Genomic DNA, 24,626 nt, shown 5'->3' on the forward strand with positions numbered 1-24,626 from the left:
GCATGCCTTTAATCCTAGCACTCGGGAGGCAGAGGCAGGCGGATCTCTGTGAGTTCGAGACCAGCCTGGTCTACAGAGCTAGTTCCAGGACAGGCTCCAAAGCCACAGAGAAACCCTGTCTCGAAAAACCAATATATACACACACACACACACATATATATATAACATACATATATAGTCCCTTGAGATTGGAATTCAACCCCCATTGCTATACATTACAGACAGAGATCCAGAGTCCTTTATAAAAACTTTACTGAGGGGAATGGGTAGAAAATGGAGGTGATGCCCCCGGAGTTGAATAAATAGTTAAAGAGAGCAAACAATACATACGTCCGCCCTGGTGCTTGGGGAGGCCCCCCAGGGGCTCATGAGGCTGTCAGCTGGATGGCAAAGACCTCGCCATCTGCTGGTGACTCCGCAGTGCCTGGAGTCTCAGCTCCGCCTTCAGCTCCCGGTGTCCCGCCCGCGCCATTGAGACAAACTGCCTCGCCAGAGCTCTCGGCCTCCTGGACGTTGTACTCGCCCTTCTTGCAGGCCGTGGATTGCACGTAGAAGGCCAGGCCGGCCCCCACGGCCAGCAGCGCCGCGCCCCCTGCTGCACCGCCCACAGCGACCCACAGCCACGGACCTGTGGGCGCAGACCCTCGCCAGGGTGGGCAAGCCCTTATTCTCCCCCAGCCCCCATGCACCTGCTACTGCAGCCTGACAGAAGGGGCCCAGGAAGGCCTCTCCAGCATCGGGGAACCCCGAAATACCAATGTACACCCCTCTTAAGCCATATGATTATAAGCCCTAGGACCCCCTACACGGTCCTCATGTCCCAGCTCCTCCCATTTCCCTAAGGGGACAGCCTGGAGAGACCAGCTCAGCCTTCCTCTAGCTCTGATAGACCCCAGCCCCAGGACACACATGAATTGGGGTCACCATCAGCTACTCTGAGGACATCTCTGACCCCAGTTCCTCCACAGTGACATGGTGGGGAGTGAATTGGGTCAAGTGTTTCTTAACAACTACTACCCACTCTAAAGCGACTCCCTCCACCCCCAGGTCTGTCCTTAGAAGTCTTTTCTTTTGTGTGTTTGAAAGGTCTTTTGTGGCATAGGTTGACCTTACACTCCCTGTATGGCTAAGGATGACGAACTTAACCTCGGAATCATTCTGTCTCTACTTCCTGTATTTCCCTCCAGTATGGGACAGGACACACAGGTGGGCAGCATTGTCCTGCCTCCTGTCCATTCTCTGTCTCCACTTCTTTCCCCTAACCTGTCACCAACAGCCCCATCCATTAGCACCCTCGGCCTCCACATTTGGCCCCATTTGGTCTTGCATACCGAGAGGTAGAGTCGGAGCCAGCCACCCCAAAGCCTAGGTCACTCCGTGTTGCATGTCCCTTGCCCCACCTCCACCCCAGGAACCCTCCACTCACCGGCCACGCGCACAGTGATGCGTCGCGTGTGGCGCCCATGCGCATTGGTGGCTGCGCACTCATACTCGCCGCCGTGGCTGCCCATGGCGCTTGCCACGCTCAGCGTGCTGTTGTTGCTGGAGAGGCCGAGGTTGAGAGCCCCCGGGGGCGTGCGCCAGCTGATCTGTGCTGGGGGCCAGGCCTCTGCACGGCAGGTCAGAGTGAAGTTACCGCCAGGCCGCACGCTTGGGGGCGAGGCCGCCAGCTCTGCCACTACAGGCCGGTCTGCAGGGGCACAAAGAGACTGCTCAGCACTGGGCGTTAATCAAGCATCCTCGGGATGGGATATCCAGAATCAGTCTGAGACCACCCCTCCTGGGATGGGCGGGCAAAACCGCTGCCTCCTCTGAGAGTCCCACTCCCACCACCTACCTACCCTACTGTGGGACCAGAAGTGCTTGTTTCTTACTGAGGGGTACTGAAAACAGTCCCTCTGAATTCCCCTGGGTTTTGCCATTCTCCCCTCCCACGGCTGATGTGGAGAGGAGAGAGCGAGCTAGAGATAGATAGATAGATAGATAGATAGGGGCGGGGTTGTAGCCTCTACATAGACCAGGCTGTCCTGGAACAGACATCTGCCTCTGCCTCTCAAGTGTTAGAACTAAAGAGTACTGGGAATAGAACGCATAGCTTTGTGCGCGTTAGCTGAGCGTTCCATCCACTGGGCTATATCCCCAGCTCTCCGGGCACCTCGCTAGCGGTCTGAGTCGCCTCCATCCAGCGCTCTCTTCACTCACATTCCACACCCACGGTGACCGTCCGTGAATCCGTGCCATGCGTGTTGGTGGCCACACATTGGTAGGTCCCCGCATCCTCTCGGGACACACGCAGCCTCTCCAGCCTGGCGGCACCCTCCCTGGAGCAGCGCACCCTAGGAGCGGGGCGGCCCTTGGCACTGCAGGTCAGCGAGGTAGCCTCAGCTCCTTCCAGCCAAGTCTGATGACTTGGGCAGCTAGACTCATCCATCTGTGGCGGCGCTGCAGAGCAACCATCAAAAGGAGGGGCGTCAGGGAAGGGAGGGACCCTGGGATACCCCGTACTTCCCGCCCACCTGCCCCCCTCCCTGCTCACACTCCGCGCTCACGACGACAGTTTTGACTGTGGAGCCGTGCCGGTTGGTGGCGTTGCAGAGGTAGATGCCCGGTGACAGGTTACTAGAGGTCATAGAGTTTCTAGGACCGGGATTTGAGGACACCAGGGGTAATGCCACCCCTTCACTAGCACCCTCGGAGCCCAGGCACTCCACGCTTGGTTCTGGCTTCCCATCAACTACACAGGAAAACAGCTTTCCAGATCCTTCTACCCACGTCCAGTTGCTCGGGCAACCGAGCTCCTCAAAACTGGGACCGTCTAGGAAGCAGGGAAATAGGAGTTCACATTGAGGACAGAGGATACCCGTGTGCTCCTCTCTCCTGCCACCCCTACTCACATTCTACCGTAACAACAACATTTTTGGCCGCTGATCCTCTGGCGTTGATGGCTTCGCATCGGTAAATGCCGGCGTGCTCCCGAGCCACACGCAGCGGCCCTTCCATGACTTCCTCATTCTCAGAGCGCACACAACTCACGCTAGGCGGTGGGACCCCGTGTGCCACACAGCTAAGCGATGCCTCTGTTCCCTCCAGCCAAATAATATGTTCTGGGCAGCCAACACTATCCAGCGCTGGGGCATCTGGAAGGGATTTTGTTTTGTAAGGCAGGCTATCCTATAGCACAGGTTGGCCTCGAACTCATGGAACTGAGGACTATATTGAACTCCTGTTCCTCCAGCCTCCGATTTCCAAGTTCTGGGCTTTAATTATGCAATGCAGAGGGTGGAACCTCATACATGCTAAGAAAGCAATCTACCTATTGATTTAGAAACCCATCAAATTCCCCCAATGACCCTTCTTTCTGCCTTCTGCTTCCAGAAAGGATTTGGTAAGCTATATCCTGCATGGGAGATTGATTCCCCCCCCCCCCCCCCCGCCCTTCTCGCTCTCATTTTTGAAGGTAGGGTTTCTTTGTGTAGTCCTGGCTGTTCTGGAGCTCACTGTGTAGACCAGGCTGGCCTCTAACTCACAGAGATCTGTGCTGGGATCTGGGCCACTACTGCCCCCCCCCCCCGCCCGTGTCTCCTTAGTCCTGCCTGAACTGTTTTATTTATTTGTTTACTCTGTGTGATATTTGTATGGGAAAGCATTACCCAGCCATGCATGGAGGTGGGAGGCAGTTCTCTCTTTCCACCTTTACATGGGTTCTGGAGAGAAACTCAGTTGGTCAGGCCCTTTTCCTGAGGTCTCAGGGTGCAGTTGGACTGATTCCCACAAAGCGCCCATGGGACCTTCCCAGGTACACTTCCCAGTTTTGACCGCCAGACTGTGCCCAGACTCCACAACCAAGTTTATGAACATCCTCCCACTTCCCTTCAGTGTCCTCCCAAATCCCTGCTGGAGCTGGGTGGGCCTCTTTCCCTCTCTGTAGGCCAGCTTCCCAAAAGAGATGCAGATGCCAACTTCTCCCCACTCACACTCCACAGTCAGGGTCACATCCTTGACCGCCTGGCCTTGGCCATTCACGGCTGTGCAGCGGTAAGTGCCTGCGAGGGCGCGAGTCACTGGGCCCAGCAGGCCGAGCGCCAGCACGGCCCCGCCATCAGCCCTCGCACAGTGCACCGAGGGCTCTGGGTTCCCACGGGCTTCGCAGCGGAGGGTCTGCTCTGGACCCTCGGGCCATATCCAGCTCCTGGGACAATCCGAGTCATCCAGCCGGGGTGAATCTGCAAGCAGCAAGAGGCAGAGGAAATACAGTATGGTTAAAGATGGGGCCCGCGGTATTGTCCTTGGAGGTCACAAAGAAAGGGCGAATATCCACTCACACAGGACACGAAGCTCAGTGCTCTGGTTCTTTCTTAGGGTCTCCCCATCCACTTCGAGGGCAGCGTCGCAGAAGAAGCTCCGCCTGTCGTCGTTCTCTGTGGCATTTAACTGGAGCTCAGCGGGTTGCCCCGGGACCGCAGCAGAAATTCCCTCCAAGGTGACAAGGGCTCGAGCCCCAGCCCAGCAGCTTATGGTCACCACCTTCCCCTCCGGGATTTCTGGCTCGCTCAAATTCAGAAGTGGAGCAGGGAAGCCTGGGGGGGGGGGGGGGGGGAGGCGTGAAACATTGGGTGGAGTTCGCTGGCCACGCCCCCCTCAGGTAATTCAACACCACCCCATCCATTCCTTTCTAGCTTCCTACAGCTCCTGCCCTGGAACGCCTTGCCAATTCGGGAGTGGAAGCCCCGCCCACTTTAAGGCTCTGCCTTCGTGAGACTCTGGTCCCAGACCCGGTAGTTGAAGCCCATCCTCGACTCTCCTTACTGTAGACAGTCAGATTTTCCTGGGTCTCCCTGCTCTCGCCCCCGAGGGTCACGCTGCACAACAGCTGTGTGATGCCTTCTTGTTCTGCGCTTGGCGTAGCTGTGGCAGTGGCCACGAGGTTGTCGCCATCGAGGGTCACATCGGGATGCAGCCTCTGATCTCCCAGGGAGAGGTAAACCCCAGCCTCTGGGGCAGGAAACAGTCCATCCAAATTGCAGCTCACTGGCCTTTCTGAGCCCACTTCTAAGAATCGGGGAGCAACTAGGCTCGGGGGAATTGGAGGCAGGGCTGGGGGAGACAAAGAACCAGAGCTCGAGTATATATATTAAGCCTTCAGTGTGGACCAAGCAATTTGCATGCATTGTTTGGTTTCATCATAAAATACAAAAGGGCCAGCGATATGGCTCGGCGAATACAGACGCTGGCCGCCAAGCCTAACGACCTGATTAGATTCCTAGGATCCATATTGTGGAAGAGAACCAACTTTCACTAAAGTTGTCCTTTAATTTCCACACCTGCACCATGGGGAGTGCATTCTCTCTCTCTCTCTCTCTCTCTCTCTCTCTCTCTCTCTCTCTCTCTCTCTCTTTCAATAAATAAGTAAATATAAACACAAACGAAAGAGCCCACAGAGGTATACACTTAACCTAGTAATCGTGTTGAAGTAAGGGCTAGGCGCTAAACTTCAGGCAGCCTTGGCTGTGTAGTCCAGGCTGGGCTTAAATTCACAGAGATCCGACTTATCTCTTGTCTCCCAAGTGTTGGGACTGAAGGCATGCGACACTACACCTGGCTGCCCCTAAACTTCTTAAAACCTGTCAGAGTCCACACTCACCAAAGGTGCGGAGCTGTCTGAGGGCGGAGCTGTTTGCGAAGAGTCCCAGGCCGTGTGGTCGCAGGTCCAGCTCGGCGAGGCATGAAAAATTGACCCCGTGGTCCTCCCTGCGCGCCAGGACTGTGGCGGTGAGCACCGCGCCGCGCGCTCGGGGTGACTCGCCCGCGAAACTGCGGCGGGTCAGCTCTTGGGCGCCCCGCAGCAGAGTCAACGTGAGGCTCGCTCGGGGTCCGGCTCCCGGAACCCTGCAGCTCAAGGTGAAGTTCTCGCCCACGGGCTGCCAAGGAGGCAGCGGCACTAGCTCTACCCGATCCGGCCGCTCTGCAAGGGACCGAAACTTCGGCTCTAGTGAGCTGCAACGCTCACCCGGTTGCGCGTGGAAAGGAGGGAGTGAGGGCCGGTGGGCGGAGCTTGAAGGGGAGGTCCAGAGACCTAAGGGGCGTGACCACCCAGAACTCACGGAAAGTTCGAATGAGCCCACGCGCTTGTAGCGTGCGGCGCGCACAGCGGAAGAAGCAGACGGGTTGGGTCTCTGGCTCTCGGATGTCCACCAGCTGTCGAGCCAGCCAGCGAAGACCCCTCTGGGTCCCGTTCCGGCGTAGCGAGGTCTCCAGGCCACCGCGCTCCGGCCGCGGACAGTTAGTGCTGCAGTTGAGCCACAGCGAGCCCCCGCGCTCCACGAGCGCCACACGGGGCTGAAGGTCCGCCCAGAAAGGTTCTAGCGCGACCGCTGACCGGGAAAACGCGGGCTCAGCCTGGGGACCCCCTCTCTGAAATCTTAGCGCCCCTATATCCCAAATCAGGGGTCTCAGCAAAGACGAGGAGAGGCCACCGCCAAGAAACAGCACGGGAGTCCCGCATCCCACTCAAGCTTCGAGGCTGGCACACTCTGAGAGGGGCGTCTCTGGAAGCCTTGCTTTCTAAGGCACAGATGGGGAAACTCGGTGCGGGGAGAATGGGGTCTCGGATGCACACGTCAGTAGTGGGGAGGAGGAGACTCCAGTGGGGGGGGGGATGGGGAATCAAGTGAGTCTCAAGACTTTGGTGGATCGTCAGGAAATGGGGGGGGGGAGACACACTGAGGCTGGGGGCGAAAGCGTGGAGACAAGACTGAGTCAAAGGCTTAAAAGAGACTGTCCCCAAACTTGAGTAACTTGGACAGAAAGCCTCAAGGCTGGACTCCTGGAAGGAACCGCGGGAAAAGCCCCAGAAAAGCTGGTTGCCAGGGCTACAACTGGAGGGGGTACAGAGCCTCTGAGTCATAAGAGTTGAGGAGATGGGGGTCTTTGAGGATCACGAATAGGGATGATGCCAGTCCGTGAACCATAGGGCACGACAGAGCAGGAAAGACTAGGAAAGCCACAATGTCTCCTGAGCGGGGTTAGGTGCAAAACCCCGAATCCAGAAAAGGTGCTGGGTTCAGATCTGAAAGATCGATGTGTGTTGGGGTGGAGGAGGAATGGGGAGAAGCCCCGGGTTCCAGTGGTGGCAGAAGCGTGGGAAGCAAGAAGAGGGCGGAGCCTGGAGGAACACCCGAGCCGCCCTCTCGGGTCCTTCAAAACCGCCCCCGCCTTGTCCACCTGGCTCCGCGGGCCGGCTCTTCTTACCTGAGATGCCGAGGATCCCCAGGCCCAGGGCCGCCCAGAGGCCGAGAAGCGCTTGGCGCAGCCCTGGCGAAGGCCCCGGCATCGCCGCCGCTGCCGGGGAGGGGAGAACGCAGGAGGCAAGGGGAGCGCGAGTGATGGAGAGCCGAGCTGGGAGGACGGCGCAGCGCAGCGGGTGGAGTGTGGGGGTGGCAGAGTTGCGCCCAGGGATTGGTTTAAACGTTGGTAACTTGGTTTCCAAGGAGGGGGCGGTGGCAGAGGCGGTGATGGGGGGCGAACTGCCGGGAGGCGAGCACGCACCGGGCTGCTCTCGGCTTAGAGCAGACTAGCTGACCAGGCAGGAGCGGTCCCCCGTAGGGGGAGGGGGTCTACGTGGAGCGGTCTGATGGTATAAAGCCTTTTGGGGGTGACCACGCTCTCCCGCGTCATCTGTGGCGAAGGAGAGGAGGGATGCTATAAGGCCCTGCCCAAACTCCACCATCCTAGGTATAGATTCTGGGATAACGCTCTAGGGTTCCAGGCCACGCCCATCTTCGGCCTCCCGCTAGCGCCCCTTGGAGTAGGTGGATGGTGGGTTGCTTGTAGAATCTCGGGGAGTCGTAGTATGCTGAAAAGGTGGTTTTAAGAGGAGGGTGTGGGGAAGCCTCCCTTAACTGAGGCTTAGCTTTGACCTCCAGCAGATTGAACATGGGAGCCACGCCCCTAAGACCTCCTCCGTGCACGCGGCGACGGAGGAGGGGGATCAAGTGCCCGCGAATCGCAGACACGTGTGAGTGTGCGTGTGCGCCGCTTTCGCTGGCGTCTAAATTAGAGTCGGTTTCGGCACACGATCTGTATTTACCCAGCGTGCAGCGGGAATGTGTCTACAATGCTGTTGTGAACCGAGTCTCTCAGGAGAGCATCTGTGGGCGCCGCAGCCTCTGCTGGATAACCAGTACGAGATTCTGCAATCCTAGCTGAACCAGAAGATCAACTGGGGACACTTGTGACCTCGCATCTGTCTCGAAGCTTTGACACCCCTCCCCAGATGCAAGCCTGGCTCGGTGACAACAAACGTGTTGCCAGGATGGAAGTCTGTGACAGCCCATGTGGTCTGAGCAATCATCTCAAACTTGTTGCTATGCTAGATTTCCAATCTGGGTATCTGCTTCTACTCCGCGCAGGAGACCCCGCCCAATCATGTTTCCCCTCCCCCTTCATTAATGGTAACCCCGGGGACCGGTTCTAGCTCCACCCACTGGCCTCCGTTACGCGCAAGATCTGCTAGGGAGAAGAAGGTTAGAGAAGGGAAACTTAGCTTCCAATCAGAGCTATGGTGTGTATCCGCAGAGCCAATCAGAAAAGGCCATATTAAGAGCCTATCCTCCCCCAACTCAGGGCCTGGAGAAGAAGCCAGTTTAGCCCTTCTGCCCAGCAGGGATAAATCCAGCAAGACTGAACGCGGAGAGGAACTCGGGTTCTGGGACCTCAAGCCGGTCTTGAAGGAGAAACTTCAGGTGCCTTGAGGCACACGAGATGTTGTTTACTCCGTACCGGGTATTGAAACCAAGGCTAGGCAAACGTACTCCTGAGCTCCAAATCTTCAGCCAATAAACAAGGAGTTTGGAGACGTCAGGGTCCCCTAAAAATGAAACCACTTTCTCCAAGAACCGTAGGACAAAGACTGAGGAAAAAGGCTTTATTGATCCAACAAGAGTATGTAAATTAGTTGTTCTGGGCTTCTTTTTCCTCCCTCTTGTTTGGGGCATCGAACACCCGTCTATAACTGAGTCTGAACGGCCAGGTACTTGCGCACGAAGACAGTCCCCACAGCCAGGAGGATGCCCACCAGGGCTGCGATGGAGGCAGAAGCGAAGGCTTTGGAGACTGGACTCAAAGCTGGGAGCGGGAGTGAAAATCAGGAACGAGGAGGTCTGAGGACCTCCAAGCGTGGATGGAGCCCACCCCTGTTCTGCTGGCCCTCTTGGGGCGGCAACATCCCCTCCCCCTCACCAATTCCCCAAGTTTGCAGGGTGCCTCACCGAGGACCTTCAACATAACAGGTGCAGAACTGCTGCGCACGACTAGCCCGTCGAGATTGAGGCGTGCATGGCAGGTGAGTGGTTGCCAGAGGTCGTTGGGTCCTGCCCGCATCACGTAGGTCAAAGTGACATTAGCCAGACCTGAACCGGTGAAGCGCTCCAGACTTTCAAAATAAACCACCCGGCCACCTCTTCTCAGGCTCACCACCAAGAACCCCACGGGGAACACGTGTATCACATAGCAGCGTAGTGTGTACTTGTGGCCCATTAGGACCGGAGGCTCCATGATCACGCTTCTCGGCCGTTCTAAGGCAAGAAGGGTAAGACCCACAGGCACCTCCTAAAGTAACTGCCAACTATCCCATTCCTCCACCCTTCTCCCCTCTCCCCACCCCGGCCTGAACCCCGGTCTCCCTCACTGTAAGCGGTGATCATGGCGGTGGCCTCGCGCGTTTCTCCAGCGCAAGTGACGACGCAACGCACCTTGGAATTCCAGGCCCTCACATCCAGCAGCTGGTAAGATACCCAACCAGATCCACTGAGTGTCTTTCCCTGCCGCAGCTGCGTGCGCAGGCTGGAACGCACCGGCAGGGGGCAGCTGTGGCTGCAGTTAAGCCACACCGAGCCCCCGGGAGGCACAGCCTCCAGCTCAGGGCTTAAACGCACCAAGAAAGGCGTTGAGGGCCCGGAAGGCGCGGGAGGGCTTTGCCTCCACTCATGGTGGGAGCTCACACCCCTCGGATAGGCGGCCACCAGCAAAAGCGACGGGAGCAGGACAGACTCCATGGCACAAAGCCCGCGGTGCGGTACGGGAGACCAGGGTAGTTTCAGCTGGCCCTGGAGATAAGACTCCCTGGCCACGCCCCAGAGTGGGCCCAGCAGCCCTGTTGAAGACACCTCCTCCCAAATGACACATCAGACCCCACAGTTAACCAGAAGTCATTGCACTTTTCTGAACTGGGGCTTTAGTTTTCACTTAAGCTCTAAAAGGTCATTAAATAGATTTCAGTGGGTGTTGTAATGGCTCAGGCCTTTAATCCCAGCATTCAGGAGACAGGCAGGCAGATCTCTGTGAGTTAGAGGCCAGCACGGTCCACATAGCAGGTTCCAGGACATTCAGGCTACATAGAGATGCTGTCTCAAAAAACAAAAACGAAGAAAAAAAAACGAACAAAAAGCTAGTTTTTAGACTCAGGGTTGGGGTAACAGGTAACACTTTGAAGAAGTGGGGAGTCAGGAATACTTAGAGGGAGCTCAAGGTAACTGAAGTGACACCTGTCCTCAAACTCACAAGTGGCTAAGACCAACATAAAACTTCATCGCCACAAAGGAAAGGCTTCTGAGCTGGGAGGGATGCTTACTGCCCGCCCCAGCTTGCAGGACCCTCCTAAGTGGTTGCAGCATTTTCTTCCAGACTTTCCCTTTGAGATGGAGCCAGGTGGGACACGCAGGGATTGACCACAGTTTCATGAGCATGAGACTCCACTCACTGTTCAGCTGCCAAGGGTAGGCATCCATATTTAGGTATGGAGGCTGACATGGGGAGCAAAGACAGGAATGTATGTGGGTGGGCCTATGAGCAGGGAATCCCTGCTAGTCCACTTAGTATTTTTGTGACCGGTCCTTTGGGAAAAGCATCCTGACCAACAGAGGAGCCCTAGCCCCATGTGAGTCTTTCTCCAGGCTGTTGTGTGCACAGCCCCTGCAACAGGATCCAGACAAGAATCTATGTGATCACCTGCTCACTGCTCTAGTATCTGTGTAGGGTACTCAATAAATAGCAGGTAAAACTTCGAATTAATAAATACACCATCACGAAGAGTTCCTGTGTCAGAGGAAGTATGGTCTTATGTTTCAACTCCTGCTTGTCTATTGGAGATCACTCTTCCTTAGGCAGGGCCCTCAGCGTGGGCAGTAGAGATGAGGTCAGCATTTCCTTACTGGAGGCCTGCAAGGCTGTGGGTGTGTCCAGGTCACAGATCCACGCCCTTGATGTTGCTCCCTCCTCTCCAAGTGTGAGGCCAAGGAGGTCTGATTGGTGCACGTCCAGGCCACCATCTTGTCTTGTCACAACCAGAGGAGGTGGGTAAACACTATCTGTCTACCTTTCTGTTCAAAAGCAGCACCAGCTGCTACCTGCAGAGGGGGCCCAGGGAGGTGTTGGTGTCCTGGAGGCTCAGGGGGGCGGGGCTTGTGCCTTGAGTTTCATGGCCTCTTCCTGCGCCCTCTGTAGCTTGTATATCTTGATCTTTCTCTGGCGGTTATAGAAGTACATGGCTGCTGTGATTATAAGGACAATGACCAGCATTGTCACCAAAATGATGATCAGGGTAAGGTTGGTCTCTGTGTCTGTGTAGTAACAACAGAAGGGGATGATAAGGATTAGGCATCTGGCACCCTGCCCACCACTCACCCAGCCCTGTACCCCGGGACACTCACAGACCATCAGGAACACGTCTCTGGTGACATTTCCATGGGAGCTTTCAGCATGGCACACATAGGTGCCGTTCATTGCCCAAGTGACAGACTTCACCACCCCGATGGGCAGCGGGGCTCCATCTCCTTTCCGGCTGCACTTCAGTGTGGGGGGTGGGTTACCCCTGGCCTCACATTTTAGAGTCTGCTGAGTCCCCACTTCCCAGGGCCAGTTCGTCCGGCAGTCACTCTCGTCCAGGTATGGACCATCTGGAGAAATGATCGTGTGAGGACACAGGCCAGGAAGGGCTCAGAGGGCACCTGGGGCACTAGGGGACCACAGTTACCACCGGGCAGTCCCACTCACACAGCACTTGCAGTTCCAGGGTCCGGGTTTTAAACAGCACCTGCCCAGCCACGTTCAGGGCAGCAGAGCAAGAGAAGAGTCGCTCGTTATCCTCAGCTGTGGCCGTCAGCGTGCACTGGACCTTTGGGGACGGGGGCCTGGGCTGAACATCACTCAGCGGGCACTGGACCTTCGGGGACGAGGACCTGTGCTGAACATCAGTCAGATTCACCACCTGCGCTCCACCTCTGGCTTGACAACTCACAGTCACTTGGCTCCCTTCTGAGACGTTTGGCTGGCTCAGGGTCAAGGCTGGAGCTGGAAAGCCTGTGGGAAGGACACACCGTGAGCCCAATGCAAACCCAGCCCTTGATGGCTCAGCGGCCCCCTCTAGTGTCAGCCCCAACCTCCAGCATTGGACCGGGTTCCTCCTTTTGAAAGGCCTAGCATATTTTTGTTGTTTGTTTTTTGAGATAGGGTCTTACATGGTATAACCCTGGCTGGCCTCGAACTCATAACAATTCCACCTGCCTCTGCTACCCCTGTGCTGGGATTAAAGGAGTGTGTCACTACTCCCTGCCTCAGGTCTTTCTCTTGAAAATGCTTTCACCTGCGTTAGTTGTGCCCCTGGTCCCAGTCCTGGGCTAACCTATGCTAGGCCATGGCCCCTGGAAGTTCCACACCTGGGCACCTACACTGGGTCCGTCTTCTGCACTGGGCCCTACCCTTTGGTACACCTCCTTAGTATCAAGTCTCTAGCTATCTCTGGACTAAGCCCACCCCTTCTTACTGTAGATGCTCAAGATCCTCTCCGCCCTCAGGGTCTGGTCTGCCAGCTTCAAAACACAGAGCAGCTGCTGAGTTCCCTCCAGCTCCGAAGTCACCTCCACCAAGGCCATGGCCGACACCAAGTCTCTGTGGTTTGTGCTCTTGGAGGTCAGTGTATGGCCTCCCAGCTCTAGAGATATCTGGGCTTCAGAGGCAGGAAACAGGCCTTCCAGGGAGCAGTGCACTTTCTGCTTGGTGCCCACCTCCAGGAGGTCAGAGGTGTCGAGCTTCGGGATGGTCACAGGAAGATCTTAAGAGAGAACACAGGCATAAGGAAGAGCAATGGCCACCCACAACCCCATTTTTCTCCTTCCTTCCTTCCTTCCTTTCTTCCTTCCTTCCTTCCTTCCTTCCTTCCTTCCTTCCTTCCTTCCTTCCTTCCTTCAATGAACATTGGTGTGAAGGTGTCAGATCCCCTGGAACCTGAGTTTACAGACAGTTGTGAGCTGCCATGTAGGTGCTGAGAATTGAACCTGGGTCCTCTGGAAGAGCAGTGTTCTTACTGCTGAGCCATGTCTCCAGTTCACCCTTTTTTCTTTACTGTGTATACACGGACACGTCTCACTTGAGGAGGTCAAATGACAACTTTCGGGAGTCGGTTTTCTCCTTTGGAAGCTGGGAATTGAACTCATGTCATCTAGCTTGGATGCAAACCCTTTACCCAATGAGCCATCTCACCAGTCCCAAAACTGCCACTCAAAAGATCACCATTTTCTCAGCACCTCGCCCCTACTGCAGGGGTCGGCTTCTTCCCAAGGTCCCTCCTGCACCTTATGTAGGAATACCCTGGTTCCCAGAGCCTCACCGAAAGCCCGGAGCTGCCTGGTCATGGAGACATTCGTGAACAGTGCTAGTCCTTGTGACCTGAGGTCCAGCTCTGTGCGACATGAGAAATTGGCTTCGTGGTCGTCTCTGCTCACCAGCACCGTGGCTGTGATCTCTTTGGGGTTCTTGGGGTCCACATCCACTGGCTGCCGGTACAGCACCTCCTCCTCTCGGAGCAGCATGACTGAGAGTCGGTGCCGCGGTGTCCCACCATCCACCAAGCAGCGCAGGGTGAGGTTCTTACCCACCTGCTGCCAGGTGGGCAGAGGGTCCAGCTCCACACGCTCTGGGAATGCTGCAGGGAGACAGGGGGTTAGGGATCACCTGTCTGATGACCTCAGTCTCCCCAAAACACACCCTACCATCTAAGCAGCCAGGAATGCAGAGAGCTTTGGGGAAAGCTCGGGAGGAGGCCAGGAGTGTTTGCACAGGGACCATAACCATCCCAGCAATATCTGAGATAAATTCCAGTTTCTAGCATCAGAACCTTGGGCAAATAAATAGAAATCTAAGCACCTGGGTGTGTGATCAGACTCTTGGGGGGGGGGGCAGTGGCTCAGTCTTAGAGGGCTTGCCTACCAGGCAGGAGGCCCTGGGTCCCATGTGGAGGTGAACAGAAAGAATCAACTACACAGAGCTGACCTCTGACATCCACATGTGCACATGGCATACAGGTCTGCACTCACACATCATACGCACGCACGCGATAAGAATAACACGCCTTTAATCCCAGCACTCGGGAGACAGAGTCAGGTGGATCTCTGTGAGTTCCAGGACAGCCAGAGCAGTAACACAGAGAAACCCTGTCTCAAACAAACAAAACAAACAAACAAGAAATACAACAAATAAAAAGTTTAGGTCATCCAGCTACCTGTAAAGCCGGAGCCTAGCCTGGGCTATGTCATGTATTATCTCAAAGAGGAACGAACGGGCCAAGAAATTATTCAGAAGGTAATGGTTTTTTTTCCACCCAAGCGTGACGATTTGAATTCAATCTGAGGGATCCATATGGTGGAAGAGAAAATAGATTCCCAAACGCTGACTCTGAGGGCTGGAGAGGTGGCTCAGTGGTTAAGAGCACACACAGGCAGGCCTTGCAGGGAACCCAGCATCTATATGGTGGCTCACAAGCCCAGGGAATCTGGCAACCTCTTCTGGCCTCCTCAGGCACTCACTTGGTGTACAGACTTCCCTACGGGCAAAACATCCATACACATAAAGTAAAAATAAACCTTTTTGTAAAAGTTGACCTCTGACATCCACACACATACTGTGCCATCCCCTCCTATTCAAAATAAAAATTTAAAAAAAATACAACTTGTAGAATTTGAGTTCCTTGGACTGGTGGATGGCTCAGTGGTTAAGAGCACTGGCTGCTCTTCCTGAGGACCTAGGTTCAATTCCCAGCACCCACATGGCAGCTCACAGCTGTCTGTAACTCTTGTTCCAGGGGATCTGATTCCCGCATACAATCTTTAAGGCCAAGTATATAAAATAAAAATAAGTAAAATAAATAATAAAAAAAGAAGAAGAAGAAAAGAATTTGGGTCCTAAGTACCCAACCAGCGGCGGAGCCTGCTTCCCTGACTTAAAACACAGGCACGTGGGACGGCGTGGTACATTACTTCCTGACTCTGAGCTTTAGTCTCTCACCAAGTCCTAGTTGTTCCATTCTTCAAATATTTGTCTGCCCTTCCCATCTTGGATGCTGCAATCACAAGCAGCAAGAGCAGACGGGCTGAGGCTGGATGCCAACTGCTGCCCAGCTTCCGGTAATCCAGCTTTCCGCTAACCAGACTGCTCCACTCCATGTGGGAGTGCATGCTAGCTCCTGACAGCACCTAACTCCCCAACCCATGCACAGTCTTCTCTCCCCAACTCCAGCCTCGCTCTGGGCTCTTCCCTCTACCTGGTACACCCACCCCCAGTTGTTTGTTAGCGCCCCCACCCTGGCTGACCTGGAAATCACTATATAGACCAGGCTGCCCTTGAACTCTGCCTCCCAAGTACTGGGATTAAAGGTGTGCAACCACCACACTTGGCTCAAATTCATTGTGGTCACAGAGTAGAAATTAAGGCACAGTTGAACAGTCAAAGAAACAGATACAGAAAGGTCGCAGAGACAGAATTCCAGCCCCAGCCTTGGGTTCCCAAGACCAGATACCCTGGAAAAGCTCTTTAGAGGAACCTCCTAATGCCACCACCAGGAATGCCTGGGGACTTCCCCTCTTCCAGGGCAACACTGGCACATAAGCCCCCATCTCCCAAGCCACATGCTAAGATTTCCCAAAGGCTTCTGTCCTGATATTGCTAGGATTATGGCCTTTAGACTTCTTCATGTCAGAGCAATCTGAGGGAAACTGACAGGGTCAACAAATAAACCAAGACGCCAAGTGCCCAGTGGTCACCCAGTTCCTTGGTGCTAATTCCAAAGCCATCTGGGTAGAACTTCTGCCTGGAATTCCCCGGTTTAGGTAAAGAACCCCAGCCTAGAATACTCAGAGAAGCTGGGAGCTGGGTTGGTGGTTAGTGCTAGCCTAGCATGTGAACACTGAGTTCCATGTCTAAATACGGCCTCCGCCATTCTGCCCCCACTGCTCCTGAACACAGAAACCGCCACAGCATTCCTCCTCAGCACCCATTTCCTTCTGAGTTACAACATTCCTTCCAGCAGGAAGGTGCTTATGCATTTTTTTTTTGAAAGATCAAATGACTTTATTGCGAAAAGGTCTGCTATTTATTACTAATGGTTCTTCTGAAAACACAAACACAAGAACTGAGCACCACATCCAGAGTGACTCGCCCTGTAGCTAGGGAGAGGCCAGGACTGAGGCTGTGGGGCTTTCCTCGCTCACTCCAGGGCTCCAAGTTACATCTGATAAGAGAAAGGAAACCAATAAAATCCCCAAGTACAGGAAGTACAGGAAGGTCACAATAACCTTAGGGCTACTGACTGCACATCCCAGCCTATAACTCCAGCAGTGCTATCAAAACCCACTGTCAAAGAGCTGCTCCCATGGCCCTTTGCTGTCCTGACCGGCTAGCCCCAGCCTGGCTTCTGCATACTGCAGAGCACAAGCGTTAACATCCACATGCAGTGTCCAGGTTCAAGTATAAAGGTCTGATCAGGACAGCCCGAGTCACGTAGTGCTTAAACCTCTGTAGTGTCTATACTGGGGTCAGACCCCCGGACAGGCTGGCCAAAGGTGGCACAATTCATGAGGAAGTATGAGTAACGTCCCACCACCAAATTTGCTGTCCATCCAATATGGACACCACCCGAGTCAAGGTCAAAATCTTGACATCAGTAGTGACATCGGCGACTAAAGTTATATCCGTATGAAACTGGAATCTGTTTCATTTCTTCATTAAATGGAGTCTTCCAAAGGTATCAGGTATATTCTTAGGAGGTATCTTGGGATGGCGCTGGAGGATCCTGGCTTTCAGGTTCTAGAGGAGGAGCTGGCACAGCTTCTTTTTTCTGGGCTGCCAGGAACTCGTGGATTGCTCGCTCTATCTGTGGCCTGAAGATGTGATTTAGTTTGGGGTCCACCACCTGAGAAATGACCCTGTCCACTCCTGCTTCCAACATGCCTGACTGAACCACGCTCTGCCTCAGCCCATTTCACAGCTGGTTCTTGTTCATTGCAGGATCCCTTTCCTGTTTGTCCAGGTGTGTTGACACAAAATTATCCACTTTCTGCCTCAGGTTCTGGTAAACTGGCCTGGTGTTCACGTCAGCCAGGCAGTCCCGGCGGAAGCTGTCGAACAGGCCGCGGCTCTTGAGCTGTTCCACTATGAAAGCAATGAGCTGCGGGTCTCCCGGAGGTAGCGAAGCAGGGTTGATCGGGCCCCCTGCCCCACTAGAGCCCGCCGCCTCCCGCGCCTGCGCCGAGCCCCGCGCTCGGATGCTCCTCCGGGAGCCGCGGGCCGCGCTGTGCAGACACGGAGGGCCCCACGGAGGCGGCGGCGGGCCCACCGCTTATGCATTCTTTTATACAGTTGCATACTCTTCCACGGAATGTCTAAACCAAACTTAATCTCACCATCTCTGTGAATGTTTGACCTTCAAATACAGCTGCACTGCAGACTGGGTGTAGAGCTGAGCGACAAAGTGAATACTTGGCCGAGTGCCAAGCCCTGATGATTCCATCCTCAGCCCAAAGGGACAGAACAACCCTAGAGCCTGACTTGTTTGTTCCCTGTAGGAGGGATCCATGCATCAAGGAGTTCCAAGACTGTGGAGGTCACAGGACACATACAGATCTTGTGTAAAGAACTTACATTCAACCTATGATCTGGGTGCCTGGGAGGCACATACATGAAGAGCAAGTGGTTAACAACACTGGCTGCTTTTCCAGAGGACCCGGGTTCAATTCCCAGCACTCACATGACAGCTCACAACTGTCTGTAACTCCAGTTCTAGGGAATCTGACATTCTCACACAGATATACATGCAGGGAAAACACCAATGGACATAAATAATACTGTTTTGTTTTGTTTTTTGAGACAGGATTTCTCTATGTAACAGACCTGACTGTCCTGGAACTCGTTTTGTAGACCAACTGGCCTCGAACTCACAGAGATCAGCCTGTCTCTGCCTCCCTAGTGCTGGGATTAAAGGCATGCACCACCGGCTACCACCACCTGGCTTAAAAAAATATTTTTTAAAACCCAAAATATTAGAAATAATTAAAAATAAAGACAAAACAATAAAGTTTTTTTTGGGGGGTTTTCGAGACAGGGTTTCTCTGTGGCTTTGGAGCCTGTCCTGGAACTAGCTCTGTAGACCAGGCTGGTCTCGAACTCACAGAGATCCGCCTACCTCTGCCTCCCGAGTGCTGGGATTAAAGGCGTGCGCCACCATCGCCCGGCAACAATAAAGTTTTTAAAAAAGCAGAACAATCCAGACATCAAATGGTGGCATTTTGGAATGTGCTAAATTCCTGTGGTACATTCTCCTTGAAGTTTACAAAGGTCTCTAAGTGTCAGTGGGACTTTCCAAGGCTGTCTGCTGGTGCCAGTTGCCATGTCCCCACTGGGTCTCCCTCTACTCCGCCCCGGGCCCTGTCACTCACAGTATAAGTTGATGGTGGCAGAGGCTGAGGACTGGATGGAGCCACAGGTCTCAAAGCACAGGGGCTTGCTGTCTTCTTCAATGTCACTCAGTTCAAACAGCTTCCACCTGGGTCCACTCTCTACCTCTCTTTTGGGCCACTGAGTCTCCAAGCCCAGGTCGAGGTCCTCAGTGCAGGAGGAAGAGCAGTTCACCTGCATGGATGCACCCATCAGCAGGGAGGCTTCTATGGGGTGGATGGATACTTGAGCGCCACCAGGCCCTGGAACAAAAAGGAGAGATGATAGGCTGATTCGGCCGTGTAACTTCAGAGCTAAGGGCTGGGTATGCAGCCTTGAGACAGGCAGGATTTTGCCCTCGATGCAGCCATGCTTGAGTACACAAGGTAACTAATTGTGGGTGTTGAGGGGCTGGGTGCAGTGGGCAGAGGGCCTTCCTGGCATGCCTGAAGCCCGAGTTCCATCCTCAGCACCCATAACATGGGTGTAATTCAGCACTCAGGAAGCAGAGGCAGGAGGATCAGGAGTTGAACACCATCCTGGGCTACAGATGGAGCTCAAGGGTAGCCTTGGCTACAGAAAATCCCCTCTCCCAACACCAAGTACTGGGTTTTCTTTCTTTGAAAAGTGGTGGTATATGCCTTTAATCCTAGTACTTGGGAGGCAGAGGCAGGAAGATCTCTCTGAGTTTGAGGCCAGTCTGGTCTATGGAGTGAGTTCCAGGACAGCCAGTGCTACACAGAGAAACCCTGCCTGGGGGAGGGGAATTAAAACAAAAGTGTCTGAGCTCATGTTTTTCCTCCGCCCCAAAGATTCCAGTGCTGTGATTAGCAGTCTGGGGTGGCGGTAGTCCAGTTGGAGATTCTCTCAGGCACCTCTGGAATTATTCTGGTTCCATGGAGAGTCCTGAGGCTGAAAGGATCCAGCTAGGAGTAACGGATTCTGGGAGTGAGCCGCAGAGCAAGTCTGAATCTTCCTCTCATTGGAGGAGGCAGGTGCTGCCCCCAGGCAGCAGCAGGGGAGGGCAGCAGTGGGGAGTCCTGAGCCACCTCACTTCGCAGTCTCTGCCTCCTGAGTATACAAACCCTGGAATTCCCCAGCGCAGAAGCAGCCTGTACTTCCCCCAGGGGTGAGGATGAGGAACAGAGTATCTGTGGGGAGCAAAACGGGACCTCAAGGCTCAGCTTGGTATCGGTGGTTCCACACACTATTTGTTCCCCACTTGGGCCACATTCTAACTGCCCCATGACAAGGGCGGGGACCACAGTTCCCATTGCACAGATCAGGATCCCAGGTTCTAAAAGGACAAGTTTATGGAGGAGTGGTGTGTCTCGAGCCTGTGATCCCAGAGTGAAGAGGGGAAAACGGGAGGGGGGGGGAGGAGCGTGAAGACTGAGAGTTCAAGGCCAGCCTAGGCTAAGTGTCTTGGCGGCTTTCTCAAAGGAAAGAAGGGAAGGGGAGGGGAGGAGAGGGAGAAGAGAAGAAAGAGACGGAGAGATAGACAGAATTGTGTTCTGTAACCCATTCGCGGGATTCGACTCCAAGCTGTTAGTTTTCAACCCTTCACTTCCACTCCCACTTCCCGTTAATAGCCACCTAATTACTACCAGTTTGCTGTTCCGCTGGCCAGGGAGAGCAGATTCCACCCGGAGTCCAGAGACTTGTCCCTAAAAGCGACCCCACCTTGGACTCACCTGGAATCACAAGGGCTACCAGGGCCAGGAGCAGAGGCAGGGTGGGAGCCATAGCAAGGCCAAGGCAGAGCAGATAGCAGCGTCTGGGTCACAAGCACTGGGTGCAGACTGAGGCTCTGCATCGCGTCCGGTCCTTTATAGTCGCTGGCCACGGGGGACCGAGGGGCGGTGCTGGCGGGGCCACTTTCCCGGAAACCTCGCGCCTTCCCCTCTTGAACGAGGACTTCGGTATTTCCGGATGGAGACAGTGCCCTGGCCGAGAGGGGTGGTCCTGCCTCGCTGGCTCTCGTGGCTCAGGAATTTCCAAACTGAAGCAATAGACATGTTGGGGGCGGGGTGTGTGAGAGAGAGGGTGTCAGCGAACTGAAGGTGCGTTCAGAAGAGAAGGCTCCGGGCCTCCTGGAGTCATGCCTCCAGGTTAACTGGTTAACTAATGTGTAATTCCTTGGACGACTATCCCCTCGAGGGGTAAACTGAGGCTCGGTGCCGGGCAGGTAAACGAAATCAAATCCCTAACCTCCAGCTCCTACAGGTCCCTTTAACCCATCAGACATCCTTAGCCAAGGGTAAGAGCTTCCTGGAATCACACCGTCTACCCAGAGGCGCCCCTCTCCTTAGGGCCACGCCCCACCTAGTTGGCACTAGAGATTTTCGGAGCAACGGTCCAAGCAGGACCGGACAGATCCGGCGTGGTGAGTCCTGCCAGAGAGGCGGAGTGCAGTCCTCGCGTCCCTCCTCCCACCCACGGGCGCTCCCGCCCCCAAGGCCTCGCTTCCCCTTTCTACTTTGACCTCTGAGGCGTCTTGACAGCTCCCCAAGAAGGAAGGAAGAAGTCTGGTCCTGTGGCTTAGAGCCCTGCGCCGCCCTTTCCCAGGCTGGATGAGAAACTGATAGCAACTGAAGGGGAGAGGTGGCCCCTCCCAGAGAGAAGGACCTGGCCTCCCCTTCATCCCTGACCCCCAAACCCCCACTGAGTCTTCTCTCCCCTCTTCCTCTCCCCCTCCTTTTCTCTTCAATCTCTCTCTCTTTCTCTCTCTCCCTCTCCTCTTTCTCTCTCCCTCCTCCCCTCTCATCTCTCCCCCACAAAACCATTTCTTTTCTTGAGGCTGGGCGTCAAATAGCCCAGGCTGGCCTCAAACACTCCGTGGCTGAGAATGACCTTGAACTCCGGATCCTGCCTCGTGCTTCACCACGCTTGGTTATTTTAACTTTTGTTTTCTTCAGCGAAACTGAGACGGACCCTGAACTCCAAGGCTGACAAAGAGAGGCCTCTTGAACCCCAGTCTTCCAACTCAGGGGCTTGCGTTGGACCTCAGGCGCCCAAGGAGGCTTCCTGTTGTGGGACTCCGGTACAGTTGCCGTGGAGACCTGCGCTAGGCCAGGAGGTCGTGCTGCAGATGCGGAAGGGAGAGGTCTAGATGAGCGTGCTCTTCCTCCCGCGCCACAGCTCCCGGGACACTCCGCAACCCACGCCCCGCTGCCTGGGCATTCCTAAGGAATTTCCACGGGGATCTTTTGATCTTAGGGGGCTGGAGAGGAGGCATTCAGTCTCCGCCCCGGAACAACCGTGGCAGAGTTGCCAGGGTGACCTCAGGGAGGTCTGGGAAAAACCCTCGGAGTGGATCTTTCTCTGGGTATCACTAAAGTCTTTTGGCCCCTACTTCATGTGCATGAGCCTCCAGCTCCCTACGGTACCATCTGCAGCCCTAAGAGTATGGTTGTTTAAGTGATGCCTATTGTGTGCAGGACACCATTGTTCCCTGAGCAGAATATTGGAAAATCCTGCTGGGATGCTCAGCTGAGCGGTAACAAGCAGAACACAACTCTACTGTGACAGAAACGTTCAACAGTGTAGAGCAGCCTGTAACTGTGATACTCAGGGGCAAGAAAGCTGATTGAGGTCAGCCTCAATCATGAGCTCAAGGCCAGTTCCACAGAGTCTGTTTTTTAAACGTCATCACCTGGGGACTGGAGTGGTGGTTTAGCAGTTAAGAGCAAGTGCTCTTGTAGAGCACCCTAGTTCAATTCCTATCACCCATACAGCAGCTTACAACCATCTGTAATGCCAGCTGTAGGGGTCCATCTGATGTTCTCATCTGACCGCCCCGGGCACTGGCAGGAACACACACACACACACACACACACACACACACACACACACACACACACATCTTAGGGCTGAAGAGATGGCTCAACAGTTGATGATCTAAGCTCAGTTCCCAGTGCGTCAAGCAGCAAGCATGCATGTGGCACACATGCAGGCAAAGCATTCACATATGAAATACAATTAATCAAATACAATAATCTTCCTGGGGCTGTAGCTCAGTAGAGTGACTGTTTAACCATCACAAAGCCTTGGGTCTGTGTGGTGGCACAGACATATCAGTCCCAGCACTCAAGAGGCAGAGGCAGGCAGACCTCTGAATTTGAGACCAGCCTGGTCTATAAAGCAAGTTCCAGAATATCCAGGGCTACACAGAGAAACCCTGTAATGAAAAAAGAAAAACAGGTGTGAGTGTGGAGAGACAGTGCAGCTGTTAAGAGCACTGGCTGCTCTTCCAGAGGTCCTATGTTCAATTCCCTGCAACCACACAGTAGCTCACAACCATGTATGAAATCTGGTGCCCTCTTTTGGTAGGTCTGTGCACATGCAGACAAGAGCACTCATTAAAGAAAAACAAAAAAATCCAGGGCGATAGTGGCATATGCCTTTAATCCCAGCACTGGGGAGGCAGAGACAGGCGGATTTCTATGACTTCAAAGTCAGCCTGGTCTACAAGAGTGAGTACCAGGATAGCCGAGGCTAAAAGAAACCCTATCTCGGTGTAGGGGGCACGGTTAGAGGCTAATCTGGTATATATGTGACCTTGCCTGTGTGGTCCACTGAACATCTCTTGGGTTTAGATCTATTCCCAGGCTAGACCCATTGGATTTGTTGAGGCTTGTGGGTAGGGCCAAGGGCAATTCCTGGGTCCTGGTCTGAAATCCTGGGAGGGCCATTTGCCGAGGTGGGGACGGGAACGTACTTCAGAGTAGCGCATTCTACAATTACATTCTTTTGTAGTTTCCTTCCCTGTGCTGTGCCTCAGTCTGCAGGAAGGGCATGACTTCCTCCCTGGTGCCAATGGTCTCGCACAAACTAAGGAATGTACTGAAGCTTCCAGCCTTAGTCGAGTTCTGCTGGGGACACCTTGCAGTTCCCTCAGCCTGCCGTGCTTTCCCAGTCACCCCAACTCAGCTTGTCCTCCTACCTGGAGCCTGAGCCACCCCAGCTTCTTTTCCCCAGCTCTGGTGCTTGTTTTTTTTAAGACAGTCTCATGTAGCTCCTGCTAGACTCAGACTATGTAGTACATGGTGACCTTAAACTCCTGGTCCTCCTGCCTTAGCTTCCCAAGGGCATCCAGCAGCTTGTCTGGCTCCATCCTAATGACTTGAAAGTACATTCTAGGGACAGCACTGCTTTCTTAGGATGCCTTTTGTCTCCAGTGTGGCGTGACTGGTTCTGGCCTTGTGGAAACCCTGTGGGTGGTGGTGGGTTTTACTGCTTCCTTAAAGTTCTAACATAGGAACTGCATCTGTGTCAAAGTAAAACTGTCCCCTTAGGCTGGAACACTCCAGCTCAGACCCTCTAACTGTAGTAGTGGCCAGTACACACTGGGTGAACATCAGCACACCTATAACTTATTCCAGTGGCTTGTTCAGTGGGATTGGGGCACGTGATGTTGTTTGAGACATAGTTTCTCTGTGTAACAAGCCCTGGCTGTCCTAGAACTTGCTCTGTAGACCAGGCTGTCTCTGTGTCCTGAGTGCTGGGATTAAAGGCGTGTACCACCACGTCCCAGCATTGTTTAGTGTTTTTGAAATAGGGTCTGTGGTAGCCCTTCAAGTTATGTAGCCAAGGGTGACTTTTCCAACCTTCCCTCCTGTTTCTGCCTCAAGTGCTGGACACTTAACAGGTGTGTGCCACCATGTCTGCCTGCCCTTACTATGTAGCCCAAGCTATCCTTAAAATTGTAGTCCTCAACCCTCAGCCTCTCAAAAGTGCTACACTGCAGCATACCACACAGGCTTCTATTTTTCTAGTAACATCAACACATCCCATGGTTACTTTCAGCCAGAAAAGGGCTGGCAGTCTCAGTGTGTACATACACCAACAGAAAGAAGTCCTAGTCAACG

The 24,626-nt window shown here is 54.3% G+C and overlaps 3 protein-coding genes, 1 long non-coding RNA gene and 1 pseudogene across 8 annotated transcripts; 1 reads left to right on the forward strand and 4 right to left on the reverse strand.

Annotated features, from left to right (window-relative positions):
- Positions 1-235: 235 nt before the first annotated feature.
- Positions 236-7,635, reverse strand: Icam5 (intercellular adhesion molecule 5). Its single transcript, XM_075966695.1, has 11 exons — positions 7,249-7,635; positions 6,102-6,371; positions 5,642-5,962; positions 4,807-5,094; positions 4,323-4,577; positions 3,975-4,223; positions 2,895-3,137; positions 2,537-2,815; positions 2,203-2,442; positions 1,427-1,690; positions 236-628 (listed from the first exon to the last, which is right to left on the reverse strand). Exons 1-11 carry the CDS (start codon positions 7,328-7,330, stop codon positions 366-368), a joined length of 2,754 nt encoding a protein of 917 aa, XP_075822810.1. The 5' UTR covers positions 7,331-7,635; the 3' UTR covers positions 236-365.
- Positions 7,636-8,909: 1,274 nt separating this feature from the next.
- Icam4 (intercellular adhesion molecule 4 (Landsteiner-Wiener blood group)) lies at positions 8,910-10,052 on the reverse strand. 2 transcript variants are annotated; one of them, XM_075966705.1, is made up of 3 exons: positions 9,686-10,052; positions 9,267-9,572; positions 8,910-9,123 (listed from the first exon to the last, which is right to left on the reverse strand). In XM_075966705.1, exons 1-3 carry the CDS (start codon positions 10,050-10,052, stop codon positions 9,005-9,007), a joined length of 792 nt encoding a protein of 263 aa, XP_075822820.1. In that variant the 3' UTR covers positions 8,910-9,004. The 2 variants fall into 2 exon arrangements, with proteins under 2 accessions (XP_075822820.1, XP_075822819.1); XM_075966704.1 differs by having other exon boundaries at positions 8,910-9,572.
- Positions 9,254-12,138, forward strand: LOC142846340 (uncharacterized). Its single transcript, XR_012910060.1, has 2 exons — positions 9,254-9,340; positions 9,466-12,138. It is a non-coding gene; the product is annotated as an uncharacterized LOC142846340 (long non-coding RNA).
- On the reverse strand, positions 10,266-20,583 carry Icam1 (intercellular adhesion molecule 1). 4 transcript variants are annotated; one of them, XM_075966696.1, is made up of 7 exons: positions 20,451-20,583; positions 18,759-19,019; positions 13,661-13,975; positions 12,818-13,105; positions 12,049-12,354; positions 11,706-11,951; positions 10,266-11,615 (listed from the first exon to the last, which is right to left on the reverse strand). In XM_075966696.1, the coding sequence occupies exons 1-7, from the start codon at positions 20,500-20,502 to the stop codon at positions 11,443-11,445; spliced, it is 1,641 nt and encodes a 546-aa protein (XP_075822811.1). In that variant the 5' UTR covers positions 20,503-20,583; the 3' UTR covers positions 10,266-11,442. The 4 variants fall into 4 exon arrangements, with proteins under 4 accessions (XP_075822811.1, XP_075822813.1, XP_075822812.1 ...); XM_075966698.1 differs by having other exon boundaries at positions 11,450-11,609; positions 11,710-11,951; XM_075966697.1 differs by having other exon boundaries at positions 11,450-11,615; positions 11,710-11,951.
- On the reverse strand, positions 16,942-17,662 carry LOC142846339 (biorientation of chromosomes in cell division protein 1 pseudogene; annotated as a pseudogene).
- Positions 20,584-24,626: the final 4,043 nt, after the last annotated feature.

The sequence above is a fragment of the Microtus pennsylvanicus genome, chromosome 3 (assembly GCF_037038515.1).
Source record: "Microtus pennsylvanicus isolate mMicPen1 chromosome 3, mMicPen1.hap1, whole genome shotgun sequence".
Lineage (NCBI taxonomy): Eukaryota > Metazoa > Chordata > Mammalia > Rodentia > Cricetidae > Microtus > Microtus pennsylvanicus.

Excerpts from the sequence above, each read along its gene's own strand:
- Icam4 (XM_075966704.1), bottom strand. The coding sequence starts at position 10,052 with ATGGAGTCTGTCCTGCTCCCGTCGCTTTTGCTGGTGGCCGCCTATCCG. Across the intron at positions 9,573-9,685 it reads CGCCATGATCACCGCTTACA|AACGGCCGAGAAGCGTGATC; the intron begins GTGAGGGAGACC and ends TTCTTGCCTTAG.
- Icam5 (XM_075966695.1), bottom strand. The coding sequence starts at position 7,330 with ATGCCGGGGCCTTCGCCAGGGCTGCGCCAAGCGCTTCTCGGCCTCTGG. Across the intron at positions 4,224-4,322 it reads CACTGAGCTTCGTGTCCTGT|ATTCACCCCGGCTGGATGAC; the intron begins GTGAGTGGATAT and ends TGCTGCTTGCAG. Across the intron at positions 1,691-2,202 it reads GGTCACCGTGGGTGTGGAAT|ACCGGCCTGTAGTGGCAGAG; the intron begins GTGAGTGAAGAG and ends GTGCCCCTGCAG.
- Icam1 (XM_075966696.1), bottom strand. The coding sequence starts at position 20,502 with ATGGCTCCCACCCTGCCTCTGCTCCTGGCCCTGGTAGCCCTTGTGATT. Across the intron at positions 19,020-20,450 it reads GGTAGCCCTTGTGATTCCAG|GGCCTGGTGGCGCTCAAGTA; the intron begins GTGAGTCCAAGG and ends TTTTTGTTCCAG. Across the intron at positions 13,106-13,660 it reads CAGGCAGCTCCGGGCTTTCG|ATCTTCCTGTGACCATCCCG; the intron begins GTGAGGCTCTGG and ends TTCTCTCTTAAG.